The following is a 13,279-nucleotide window of genomic DNA, read 5'->3' on the forward strand; positions in this document are numbered from 1 at the left end:
ACCTCTCTGATACCATTCCCCTACTTCCCCAGATCACCTTCTTAGTTTCTAAAACAAAATGAGATTGGACTGCACCTGGAATTTACTTCAAAATAGTTTGAGGGACTGATGGGTGGGGAAGAGAAGAGAAAAGGAGAACTAGATGAACTAAGACTGGTCTGGGTGATGAGAGAACATTACAATGAACACTTCCATCCCTACTCTGTCTATGATATTTTCTTCAACAAAAAAGTTTTCTAAAAATTGAGACAGACATCAGGTTGTAAATATCTCTAGACTATACTCCTAAAGGTTCACTATTCAGCGCAATAGCCACATGTAGCTATTTAAAGCGAATGAATTAAACCAGACAAAAAATTTAATTCCGTAGTTGCACCAGCCATATTTCAAATGTTAAACAGCAACCTGTTTAGCAGCTACCATACTGATCAATGCAGTAGGAGAACATTTCCATTGTCATAGAAAGTTCTACCTGACAGCACTGGTCTGCAGCCTAGGGTGGTATCTGGAATCTCTATTTGCTAAGAAGAGGTATAACCAATAGTCAGAAGACTTGGCCTTAAGATCATCAAGTCTGAGTCCTGATCCATCAAAACAGGGGCTGATGGGCTTGGATCAAGAATAATATCTAATCAAACTACCTCACAATGTTATTTCGAAAATTAACTTTCACCCATTGAAATCTTATCACAGGAAAAATGTATGCAATCGCACAACTTCAACTAGGACATCACTGCTGTCTGTGCAGTTGAGTTTAATGGCAAAGCCAATGTGCAAATTAGCAACATTTCAAATGCATATTTTGAAATATACATATATTTTGAAGACCCAAAAAACCAACAAAACTGAAAAATGATTCCAGTTTTAGTTTGAAAAAAGGAGAAATCACACATTTCAGCTTCCAATTTATTAAGTTTCTCCTCCAACTACCTTTATTTTAGAATAGGAAAACAACTTTTCACTTTTTTAAAAAAAAACACTTAATTTTCTCATGGTTGGGATTAAAAATTAAATCAAATTACTGATGGAAGATTACCTAAGGTCAGTGGGAAGAATGAACACAAAAATCCAGGCTGATGACTATGGGCTAAGCTTTCATCTATATCTAATGAGGTAATTTCTTCTTCCCAGACAGACTGAGTACATCTTTATTTTTATTTATTTACTTTTTAATTGTGGGCTATGCCATGTGGCAGGTGGGATCTTCATTTCCCCAACCAGGGATTGAACCCAGAGCCACGGCATTGAGAGCACCCAAGTCCTAACCACTGGGCCACCACGGAATTTCCCTTCAAAATTTTTAATCTCAGTGACAGGGAGCTCCATATGCCAAAAAAGATTTTTGGTTCTGGCTTGGTTTAGTGGGAAAATGAAAAGGAATAAGATTTTGACATCTTCACTCATGCATGGTACTGGCCCAGGCTCAGTGTCTGTTGACTTAATGAAACAGGGAAACAGGAAAGACCTTTGAGGAATAAGAAAACAAAATCCTTAAAAAAGAAGAAGTAACATTTAGCAGTATTCCTAACTCCGCAATATGCCTACATAAATCTCTGTTAAAGAAAGTCCCTGAGAATTCTCATCTCTCTCGGCTCTGACTGGGTTATAAAATCCAGTTTAGACTAAGGTCTCTTTAGCTTTAAAAGTCAGCTTTGGAACGGCAGCTAGTGACAACAAATTAATTATCAGTCATTTCAATGGCTGATCTTAATTTCATATTCTGCCTTAAGTTCATAAAATACCTTAGCATTCTGTTTTCTGAATCAGGAAAACTTGATTACCAGCAACTAAAAGACTTCTCCAGAGGGCCAAAGAGATAAATCTGTGCTTCAGGACCAACAAATATCCCCCAGGGGAGAAGTGATTCAAAGGTTGACGAAGGATTGGAAGAGTCTGAAAACAAAGAAGTACCTAATAGGTAAACAATCAAAGGGTTCCAGCATAGTCTCTGATTGCCCACCCACACAGAAAGTCAAACCACATCTCAGGGTAAGAGCAAAGGCGACAAGTTTGGTGAGATTTGGAGAATCAATCAGTTTGGCTTCTATGTTTCCAAATATCTCTTCCACATCAGAAACCACCTCTGAGCTAGGCTTCTACAAAGAGCCAGGATGATTTGAACAATTATCCTCAGAACTCTCGGGTACATACATAAATTAATCTGGGCCCTTAAAATCGCCCAACATTAATTAATGAAAAACTCTTTCAAGAACTGCTACCTCATTTTTCCAATCTTTGCGGACAGTGTAAGCTCCCAAATTTCTCTTTGTCAAAAAGTTTTAAGCTTTGGCCCAAGTTCACAGCCCAGGCATATATCAAAAACACTTTTTCGTAGCTGAGTAATATTGTAAAATAGATAGCAAGTGGGAATTTGCTATGTGACACGGGGCGTTCAACCCAGTGCTCTCTGACAGCCTAGAGGGGTGGGATGGGGCAGGGAAAGGGAGGGAGGTTCACAAGGGAGGGGACATATTCACAAGGGTCATAATCACAAGGGAGGGGACGTATTAGGTATACCTGTGGCTGATTCATGTTGATGGATGGCAGAAATCAACACAATATTGTAAAGCAATTATCCTCCAATTAAAAAATAAAAAGGGACATCATAAGGAAAAACAACACACACACACACATCTTCCCTCATACATTCTGTGTCTAGTTTCTAGGTAACAAAATATATGTCACTGACTTGAAATCAGTATGATAAATAAGTTACAGCACAAAGTAGGCTCCATACCCTCAGAAAAAGCACCTGCAAACTGGGGAGTGTGAGAATTCCATCCCAAGGATCTAGGGAGGAAAATCATAGAAAAGTTTAGGTGACGGAGAGGCCTTTTTCCTAAGACCAGTTTTTTCCTAAGACCAGGTCAGAAGTTTGAAGTCTGACCTCTAGTAAATAGTAAAAATCTGATAAAAGATCAGTTTGTTGTGAACCTATTTTTTTTTTTGATGTCCAGAATGCTTTGTTATGTTACAAAAGTAACATGCAAGCTCCCTCATCTGCATAAAGCAAAAAAAGAGACCCAAACCAGGAAACAAGGTGTTTTCGCCCAGTTTTCCCCAAAATGCAGAAACCTGAGACAAGAGCGTGTGTGCACGCAGCTATTTTGAAAAGGGATCCCAAGGAACAGGAGTGGGGACCTGGAATAGTTTAATAGGGAAAGAGGAACACCATCTTAAAGGATGGAGCCAGTCATTCCTGTGGGCTGGGGCCCACGTGGAGCCTCTGAGGAGCCCTATCTATTGTGTTTCAGAATTGTCCAACTTAGTAATAAAAAAGAGAAGTATTTCTCTACCAGCTTGCATCCCCAGCAGTCAAAGGTGGGCCCACGGAATGGTAACAACCTTGGATATCCAGATTTGTACATAGGTCAGAGTAGCTAAGCAGAACCCAAGTGGCTACAGCAGAAAAGCTTAGGGAAGAAAGCTGTAGAGATGAGGTCTATGCCTGCCAGAGATCAGCACAGCACAGCTGGAATTAAAATAGACTGCATTACTGAAAGCACCTGGTGTACTAACTCATTTAATCCTGTAAACCTTTGAGCAAGGTACTGTAATTATTTGGGGCTTCCCAGGCAGCTCAGCGGTAAAGAATCTGCCTGCCAATGCAGGAGATGCAGGAACCACTGGTTTGATCCTTGGGTGGGGAAGATCCCCTGGAGGAGGAAATGGCAACCCCCTCCAGTATGCTTGCCTGGAGAATCCCATGAACAGAGGAGCCTGGTGGACTACATCCATGGGGTCACAAAGAGTGAGACACCACTGAGCGCGCACTGTATTTCTTTTACAGATGAGGACTGAGGGGTAACCTAAGGTCATAAAGGAGGTCAAATGGCAGAGCTGATACCCAAAGATTCTTCCAGCAGTCTGGCTCTAGAGCCCACATTCTTAACCAAAATGCTGCATACAGTCCTCCATCCAAGTGGTCTGCAGGGACCACATCAGCGGCTGGGTGAATCTAGATACGTAGCGCAGACTACACTAGGCTATTCTATATAAGGGGCTTGAGCATCCGCATATTTGGGGATCCACGGGGATCCTGGAACCAGTCCCCACGGACACCGAGGGACAACTGTACTAGTATCTCTCAGTGGAGAGAAAACAACACAAAAAAGAAGGGGGTCATAGATGCATTTAGAAACAGACAGGCCTGGGAAAAAAAGACTGATTTGGAAGCATCCTAAGGGAAATCAGCCTATCAAGCAGCTGGAAGTCCTAATGGCCTCAAAACCAGTTCCCAGAGAGTACAGTCCCAGAGCTGGGGCCACCAGAGAGCAGCACAGAAGGTCTCTGAGAAGGTCACCGCCCATCCCTTATCTGGTGATGAGGCTACTTGGAAGTTCACTGTGAAAGAACAGGCACAGTCACACTCTCAGCCTTCAGTTCATCCTGGCTGAACACTTTCTCCCTCTCTCTTCAGTTTACAAAATCCAGCAGGAATCACAGAAATCAAACAGACCGAGAGAAATCACTACCGACAGGAAGACAATTTTACAAAATAAGGACACGTGGCTGTCCAGAAGACACCCTGACTAGGAAGGGGAACGTATTAGTCACTCAGTTGTGTCCAACTCTTTGCAACCCCATGGACTGTAGCCCGCCAGGCTCCTCCATCCATGGTATTCTCCAGGCAAGAATAGTGGAGTGGGTTGCCATTTCCTTCTCCAGGGGATCTTCCCAACCCAGGGATCAAAGCCAGTCTCCTATACTGCAGGTAGATTCTTTACTGTCTGAGCCACCAGGTATGGTGAAATCTCACTATTGAACACCACCACTGGCCCTTCCTAGGCGAGGGTTGACTTCCCCCATCCCCTCCAGCTTGGCCATGTAACCAGCAGAGCCCCTCTCTGCAGAAGACTATCCACCTCCATCCTGCTGAATTTAGAAATGACCATTTATTTTGGCCAGTGAGGTTCACAGTGGAAGTGACTCATCTAAGAGCCTGGAAAGTCAGTTCAGGGTTCAGCCTGCCTCTTTCTCCTCTGCTGCCAGACTGGCAACATCCAGCGGAGAGGACAGGACACTCCCTCAGCTGGGTCCAAGGGTCAGTTCAGCATGGAGCGGATCTCAGAGGAAGGAACAGACAGGGAGTCTGCGTGAGAAACAAACCTCTGCTGGGTAAGCCACCAGATCTTGGGAGCAGTTTGTTTACCTCAACAGAACTGAGTCTCCCTGACCAACAGGTGTATGCATGTTGGTTAACAGCCATGGGTTCCAAAGCCAAGTTGTCCCACTAACTGGTTGTACCAGATCAGGTGAGTGATGACTTCTTTGTGCCTCAGTTTCCTTGACTACATTATTTCTTAGGAATTGAGGATTAAAAAAGAACTGTCTTGACAATAATTTAAACAGAAAACACTTTAAAAAGTCAAGATGCTACACAGGTTTCCTGTACAGAGAAGTTGTGAGTTAAGCCTTTTCCTTGCAACAGCAGGTCTGAGTAAATTTAATGGGCACCCTTAATGAGATTCATGAAGTTTATACTGGCATGAAAATGGTACACAAAGGGAGATGAATGAAAAAGGATTAAGTCTTAGGAGGACTCTGGGTTTTTTTTATTTTATTTTAGTTCTACCAATTTATTGCTACCAACCCATAACCCTCCACTCTCATGCACACATGCTCAGTCATGTAACCCCATGGACTGCAGCCTGGCAGGCTCCTCTGTCCATGGACTTTTCCAGGCAAGAATACCGGAGTGGGTTAGGACCCTGGTTTTTAAGACGTGGGTCGGGAAGATCTCCTGGAGAAGGAAATGGTAACCCACTCCAGTATTCTTGCCTGGACAATCCCATGAATGGAGGAGCCTCGTAGGCTACATACAGTCCATGGGGTCACAAAGAGTCTGACATGACTGAGCAACTTCACTTTCTTTCTTTCCTGTCTTCATAGGATCCAATGGGTTTTTAGTTTTCTTTACGGACAACACACAATCTGAAGCGGGAGGAGTCCCAGCATTCTCCCCACCCCACCCTTTGGGACTCAGTTGCTTCAGGTCTAAGACTAGTTCTGCCTTTTGAGGAAGAGCTCAATACAGATAACTAGACAGGGGAAGACCTGGTGATTCTGTTACTGGATCCCTCTCCCTCTCCCTGCCCTTCCTCAGGCTTCCTCTGTTCTTTAAGGGCTAGATTTGGCCATGAAAGGAATCAACTCCCCTGAACCTTCCCTGAAACCTGAAGAATTAGTGTTCTGAAGATTTTCAGTGTCTTCTATCAACCAAGTGCAAGAATCTGGGATACTGTAAGTCGTGGGGCGGCAAGACAGCATCGAAAATACTGGAAATGCTGTGCAGTCAATACCATGTCCCAAAGAATGTACCACAAACGTGATGCGGTCTCTTGCCATCACCTCCCCAGCCTCCTATCTGTCTACCAATCCCCCATCTTGAATGCTGATGTCCCTGCTACACTGGATTTAAGAGGCTCTGCCTCACCTCAGAGCTTTGCACACGCTGTTCCCTTGGCTTGGAACACTTTTCCCCACCTCGCTTTCCTTGCTAAATCCTAGTGCTTATTCATCTGTTAGATAAATTTGATGAGAGCAGCAGGAACAGCATCTCAAGTACTCACATCATAACCTCAGCACCTGCACAAAGAAAAGTGCCCATGAAATATCTGATAAAGCAGCTGGATTAGCCAAGATGAAGCCAGATAAAGCAAGAATGACTACTGATGCATTAGGGTGTTGAGAGTGGTTTTGTTTTGCCACTTTTAACCTATCTGTATTACAATGATTCTACTTCCACGAGGAAAAAAAAAAAATTAGAAAGTAAAAAAATTCATAATTTCTTTCCAAAGGAATCTTAGTCATCAAAAGTAGACACATTTTATGTCTATTTTCACAACAATTTTAACATAATAATTTTTTTTTTTAAAGGCAGGAATGAAGCTGCCCCCTGTCAGACACCAAAGATGCCCTTTTGGAGCTTGAAGTCATTGCTACTTCTCCAGTGCAGCCTGGCCCCTCCATCAATACATCACACTCTGTCCTGTGCCATCCTAGCCCAGCAGATAGACAAAGTACATCTACACAGCTCAACCTCCTGCATCCTTTGACTTGAGTGCCATGCTGACTCTCATTGGCATGGATCCGGAAGAGGTGGCTCTGATGCCTGGTCATTCAGGCAACAGACCTGATTTCTACCTCAGGCCAGGCCTGAGACAACGCAAACTTGCTTCTTAGAGCACTAGGATTCTTTTAGAAACCTGTTTCACCTTAGCACCAGTTCTGTTTCTCTTTGTTCAACAGCAGCTGCACTGATGGGCTGCCAACAGGCCTGAGTCGGTAGAAGAGGTATTATTTAGTTGGAAGGGAGTTTTCTGTCAATCTGGATTAAAACAAACTAACAAACCCAAAACAGAGGCGGTATCAATTATATTGCAAAGTAGTTCTCCTTGGGAAAAAGGATAGAAGCTTTAGATCTACTGGGTCTTTGTTTTAATAATGGTTCAGCTTGGCTGACCCCGGGTGAGACAGTCTAACTAAGGCTATGAAAGACAGTTCCCCCAAAATGATAAAATGCAAGAGCGGTCCCTACCCTGCTCCTCCCCCAACCAAGTGTAGGCCCTGTAAAGAGAAAGAGAGGCACAGAAAACTCTGTGGCTGGCTCCACAGGGAGTCAAAACCCGAGCATCACTATCAGTTGTGGTACCATCAATGAGTGGCAATAGACACTGAGTCTTCTGGTAATTAATCAAAGCAGGCCATCCAAATCATTCATTCTTTCGTCTGGACACAGACATACGGTGGCCCCTGTGAAAGCACTAAGCATCTGTTTCCTTCACTATATGAACCTCCAATTAGTCACATAGGGTCTTCCCAGGCACATAGTTTGGTTTATTTATTTTTTACATATATCCCCCCTGTTTTGAATTTCCTTTCCATTTATGTGACCACAGAGCACTGAACAGAATGCTATACAGTAGGTTCACATTAGTTATGTATTTTATTGTTGGTGTGGTTTAGTTGCTCAGTCACGTCTGACTCTTTTGTGACCCCATGGACTGTAGCCCGCCAGGCTCCTCTGTCCATGGGATTTCCCAGGCAAGAATACTGGAGTGGGTTGCCATTCCTCTCTCCAAAGGATCTTCCCAACCCGGCGATCAAAAACACGTCTCCTGCACTGCAGGTAGATTCTTTACCACGGTGTATATATGTCAATCCCAATCTCCCAATTCAACAGTTTGGTTTCTTAGTAACAGTTTATATGGTACGGGTTATGCTTGCTGGTATAAACCTCAAAAAATGGATGAAAATAACACTCTAAATACTGTTATATCAGGACAATGGGATTATGAGTAGCTTTGGTCTTTTAATCAATTACTTGGGTCAATTTTTCATTGTGATGTAGAGACATCATTTCTAAAGATATTTTAAAAGACAGAAAAATATTCCACAGCTTTCAAAAGATTTACTCCTTCTGCAACAACCAGAGACCTTCATGTAGGGGCCACATCCTCAAGTCATAAAAATGGCAATTTTACAACAAGGGAAAATAACTTTTCACTGCCAGTCCTCACCCTCTGGCTGAAGACAGACCATATCTTAGGAACTGCCTATAATAACCCTCAAACAGATAATAACACTCAAACAGATAAGATCCTTCACCTGCATCATAGCTATTCACTCAGCAATAGGCACGTGATTTCCTTTCTCCCTAAATGGCTTACATACTCTGTTGAAATTTGTTTCTATAATACACACGGACACTAAATCTTTCAGAAAATAAAAGCTCTAGGTAAAAAGGAATTTCTCGGTTGTCCACTACTGTATCCCGAAAAGTACTGGCACAGAGAAGGTGTTCAATAAACAGTGTTAAATGAGCTAATGAACAAACATGATTTTCTATTCCTTTGGGTACAGTGAATAAAACAACAATTAAACTTGTTTCTTGAAAAAGTTTCTTGATATCATAGAGGACTCTCCACCACTGGAAAAGTTTAACACTTCTATTAGGGATAATGCAGAAAATATTTCTGCATTGCAGAGGAGGCTGAACCAAATGACCTCTAAAACCCCTCTAAACCCCCAGACCCTATAACTTGATGAACACCACTGGGTAAGAGGATCAGCTACTTAAAGCCTCTTCCCAGGTAGAGTGAATTACCATGCTCTGATTAAAATAAAGATAATAGCTGCCCTGGGACTTGGATGCCAAAATACTAACTCATCCAAAATGTGGACACATCCCTAGGGAAGAAATGCTCTTGCTAATCACCAGTCACACTCTGGAAACAGCAGATGTGCCTCAGGGGCCTCTGAGACCCTAATACAAAAACCACGCTTGGGAAAATGGCGAAGCTAGGGGTCGAGATCAAAATGGAAATAAACAGAATCACACCAGACTGAAGCTCCTGTTGCCCAGCCAACAATAAATCCACTTGAGACATCTCAATTTAGCCTTGAAATTAAAATGGATATAACTGAATATAACCACTTCAGAAGACAGAAAATACTACCTCTGATATGTAAAGATTCTTGCTCAGTAAAATGTCATATTTACTTGGGATATCAGATTAAGATATTCAAGTCCAAGAATGTCAGTCTCAAGCTGACAGCAACTTATTTTGACTGAAGTTTTCTTCAATCTGAACGAGAGGCAGTTTGTAGGGAAAGGAGATTTGTTCATGGTTTCCTAAACAACTTAAAAAAACAACAACTAATTCTAAAGGAGTAACTGGGGACATTCCATTCACAATCAACTTTGGAGTAATTCTTTTCTCTCAACGCACCCTTCCCTTCTTTTGTTCAAATCACAGACTAGATAAGGGAAAAGGAGGGGGCAGCGAATTCTACCATCAAGGACTCTATATGAGACCTTGGGGCTGGGTTTGGAGAATCTTTTGCATTCACTGGGGTTGTTTTGAAGACCTAAGTGCAAATACTACACTAAGACAGTACCTGAATGAACAAAGTGAAACCATTCAACAATTCCTTGCAAGTTGCATGAAAAGACTTTGTAACTTTGTAGTCAACTCCTGATTACCCCTACCACAACTTGATCCAAAAAAAAGTCCTGTTTTCAAACTGTAAGTAATTTAATCTTAATTCTAGTGACAACAGGGAATGTGCAGAGAAAGCAGGCACCTCCTCTGTGCACATATACTTTGTAAAGTCGCCTCTGTTTTTGAATGAGCAAGGTCTTACACAAGAATTCTGAGGGATTACGTTCACATCTGGTTGGCAGACCTGGTGTTGGATATGATTACGGCCACACAACTGAGTCTTAAATCCACATACTGTTCCTATTTAGCTGACATATATGAACTAACTAATTTATAGAAAATGTGCAGCAAATTATTTCTTCCACCTCCCCCTTGCCCCAAGAATGCACCAGTAATAGGTGTCACTGAAAGACATCCTCCCCCTACACACACAGAATATTTGCATTCCTAGCCACTGTCCAATTATCTTGTTATTTTAGTTATCTGAATCACTGCTCTGGAAATGAGAGAGAGAGAGTGTGTGTGTGTGTGTTAGGGAAGGGGTTGGGGTAGGGGGATGGGGGTAGTAATTTAACCAGATGAACTTGACCTCTCTGGACCTCAATTTTCTCACCAGAAAAATAAAGGGATCAGCCCAGAGACTGCAAATTCCCTCAGTAACAACAATCTATGACCACTAATTATCAAGAGGAGACCTGAATTCTTAAGAGTATGTCATTAAATATTAGAGTTTAAAATGCCTACAAGACCCACAGTTACGCTTCAATATGACCACTGCACATGTTCCGAGGGTGGAGAATACCTTTGAAAACATCTCTGGCAGCTGAACCACCAAACCAGGTTAGAACCCGGAGAGGGACTCCGCTAAATGATGGGGAAGAGGTGCAAAAAGAGAGGGTATCTGGGGGAGGAGTTGCAAGAAGAGCCGGGGCGGGCGGTGGGGCTGGGAGGGTGGGGGTAGGATCTGAGAGCACAGTCTTGCATTTTGCACTTCTGGGCTTTCAGAGCTTCCAGGATCTCCCGGAGACTTGGGTCTATATACCTACAAACCCTCTGCAGCCACCACCTGCAGCTACACAGCGGTGAGCAGGCGAAGAAGAGGAAAGGAACAGGCGGTGACAGAGCGGGAAGAGCCTCTCTCAGAGAGCCCACAAGCCCATGGGACGAAAATGGACTTTGAACAGCGACAAAGAAAGGGGGAAAGAGAAAGAAAACGGACTCCGCCTTCCCCACCCGGCTCTTCTCCTTTCAGTAAAAAAAAAAACAAAAACGGGGGCGGGGGGGGAGAGGCCGCCGCCGCCCCTTCCCTTCGCCCTTCACCCGGGATGAGGAGCCCGGCTGAAGCCGCGCCCTTGAAGTCCCGCTGCCGTCCAGGCCGGGTCCGGAGTCGCCCACTGAGCCCTGCACCCCCCGCCCCGCCCGCAAACTCGCGGCCTGAGCATCCCCTTCCCTCCCTCCCTCCCCGGCTCCCTCGTCCCAGTCCCGGGGCACCCGATTCTCCACGCACCCGCCATCCCTTCCTCTTCCCGCGCCCCCGCCTCCGGCCTTCCAACCGCAGAGCGCTTTAAGACTTTCACCCATCCGGACAAGGGGGCCCTTTGAAAACTTTGTCTGTGTATCTAGGGCTTTTGTCCACATCCTGGGCAGGGCCCGGTTACCGGCGTGGGTGCCGGAGGGTGTCCGGAATCTCTGAAGGCTGGAGAAGCCACCACGGAAATCCCTCTCCTTTATTTTTGAGCCGGTTTCTTCCACCCTAAGACACGGCGCTTGGACTAACAATTCCCACGCCCTGGTCGCCCCTCGGCGCGGGGGAGCCGGGAGGAAACCCCCGCACCCGGCGCCTTTCTCCACCGCCACCAGAGAAAAGGTGTGCGCGGGGAGAGGGAGGCCGAGAAACACCGTGGCCAAAACGACCCTGTTAAAAGAAGAAAAAAAAAAAAAAACAGGAAAGGGGTCCTTTTTCTCCCACATCCCCAGAACCGGGGCGATCCACAGTTGCATCACGTAGTAGCCGAGCCTCCCGGCTCCTCGCCCTCCCCTTCGCCCCAGACGCGCGCCCAAATTCATGCACACTCCCAGAGCCACCGCCGCAGCCGTCCCGCGCCCCCGCCCCGGCCCCCGGGGTCCCGGCCGATACCCTCCGGCCAGCGGGAACCTCCCACCCCCACCAGCGCCGGAGGAGAGGCGGACGAGGAAAGCGAGGCCCCGGCACTCACAGATGGTCTCCCCACGGCTACGGCCATCGCGGCGGCGGCGGCTCTGGTTGCGCCCGGTTGCTCTCCGCCAACACTAGCGGCTGCTGCTCAGGCTCGGGCTCCGGCTCCGGCTCGCCACCCCCGCGCCTCCCTGGCGGCTGCGCTCTGCTTGCGCCCAGCTCCCGCGCGCCACCAGCTGCATCTACTGCCCCCACGCCGCCGCCCCTCCCGCTTTATTAGAGCAACATGGCCACCCGCCTGGAAGGGACCATTTGCTTCCCCAGGAAGGGGTGTGAGCCGGCGCGCCCAGGCTGAGGCGGTGGGAGGGAGGAGGATGGGCGGGTCTCCAGCCCCGGTCAGCCAGCCCCGGCCGTCGGGCTCGCCCTCCCCGAAGGGAGCGATCGGCTCCGAAAGGACGCGCTCCAGTGCCACCCGGAGCGCCCTCCAAGCCTGTGCGCTGCCCGCCACCCCCCGTTCCACCACGTGCTGGAGTCCGAGTAAAAGCCTGGGCGCAGAGGTCCCAGCCCTGGGTCCCGCCACGCGCTTCCCCAAGCTGGTAGTTGGAGCGCCTGCGGAGAGGGAGACGGGGCCCTGGAGCGAGACAGGTCCACGCGGACAGCATCTCGCCGAGAGTTAGCCCCATGGCAAGCACGCCCTCCTAGGAGGAACAGGCTTGAAAGGGGAGTGGGTCACTAGGGAGAGCGGCGGGCGACCGAGGTGGTGTTGGACAGACGCATGCGAGGGGAGAGTTGCCCCTCCACAATTCTCTCCTAAAGGAGAGACTCAAATGCAGGCAGCTGGAAGCTGTCACTGTAGCGTGCGGCCGGGTAGGCAACCCCACCGAAAAGGAAGAGGCCGGAGTAGTTGCAGCCGTGCACCGCTAACCACCGCCTGCCAGAGAGGAAGAAAAGGACGCCCCAGCCGGAGAACGAAAGCAGCTGCTGACTGCCCTAGAGCGTGGGGGCCGAGGCCTCCCCTGGGTGTAACCGGAGAGCTGGGCACAAGTGAGATCGCTGGAGACCCGACCCCACGACCCGGAGGCGGGCGCGCGGGGCGGCGGCGGCGCCAGGCGGGTGACCCTGGAGCGGGCGCGACTCTGAGCGCGTGGGACTGGAGACTGCTTTGCGGTGGGGAAGG

At 46.8% G+C, this 13,279-nt stretch overlaps 1 protein-coding gene across 6 annotated transcripts in view; it reads right to left on the minus strand.

Moving 5' to 3' along the window:
- Positions 1-13,279, minus strand: part of SEPTIN11 (septin 11) — a 138,382-nt gene that overhangs the window by 86,073 nt on the left and 39,030 nt on the right. For 5 of the 6 annotated variants that reach the window (XM_086405204.1, XM_086405203.1, XM_086405202.1 and 2 more), the window contains exon 1: positions 12,164-12,349. The exons of the other annotated variant lie outside the window; for it this stretch is intronic. In XM_086405204.1, the coding sequence (XP_086261330.1) occupies positions 12,164-12,190 (27 nt within the window). In that variant the 5' untranslated portion in view covers positions 12,191-12,349. Of the gene's footprint in view, positions 1-12,163; positions 12,350-13,279 lie in introns of those variants that run through there. 6 annotated transcript variants of the gene reach the window in all.

The sequence above is a fragment of the Bos grunniens genome, chromosome 6, assembly GCF_055505025.1.
Source record: "Bos grunniens cultivar Pamir isolate PY7600 chromosome 6, Bosgru_T2T1.0, whole genome shotgun sequence".
Taxonomy (NCBI): domain Eukaryota; kingdom Metazoa; phylum Chordata; class Mammalia; order Artiodactyla; family Bovidae; genus Bos; species Bos grunniens.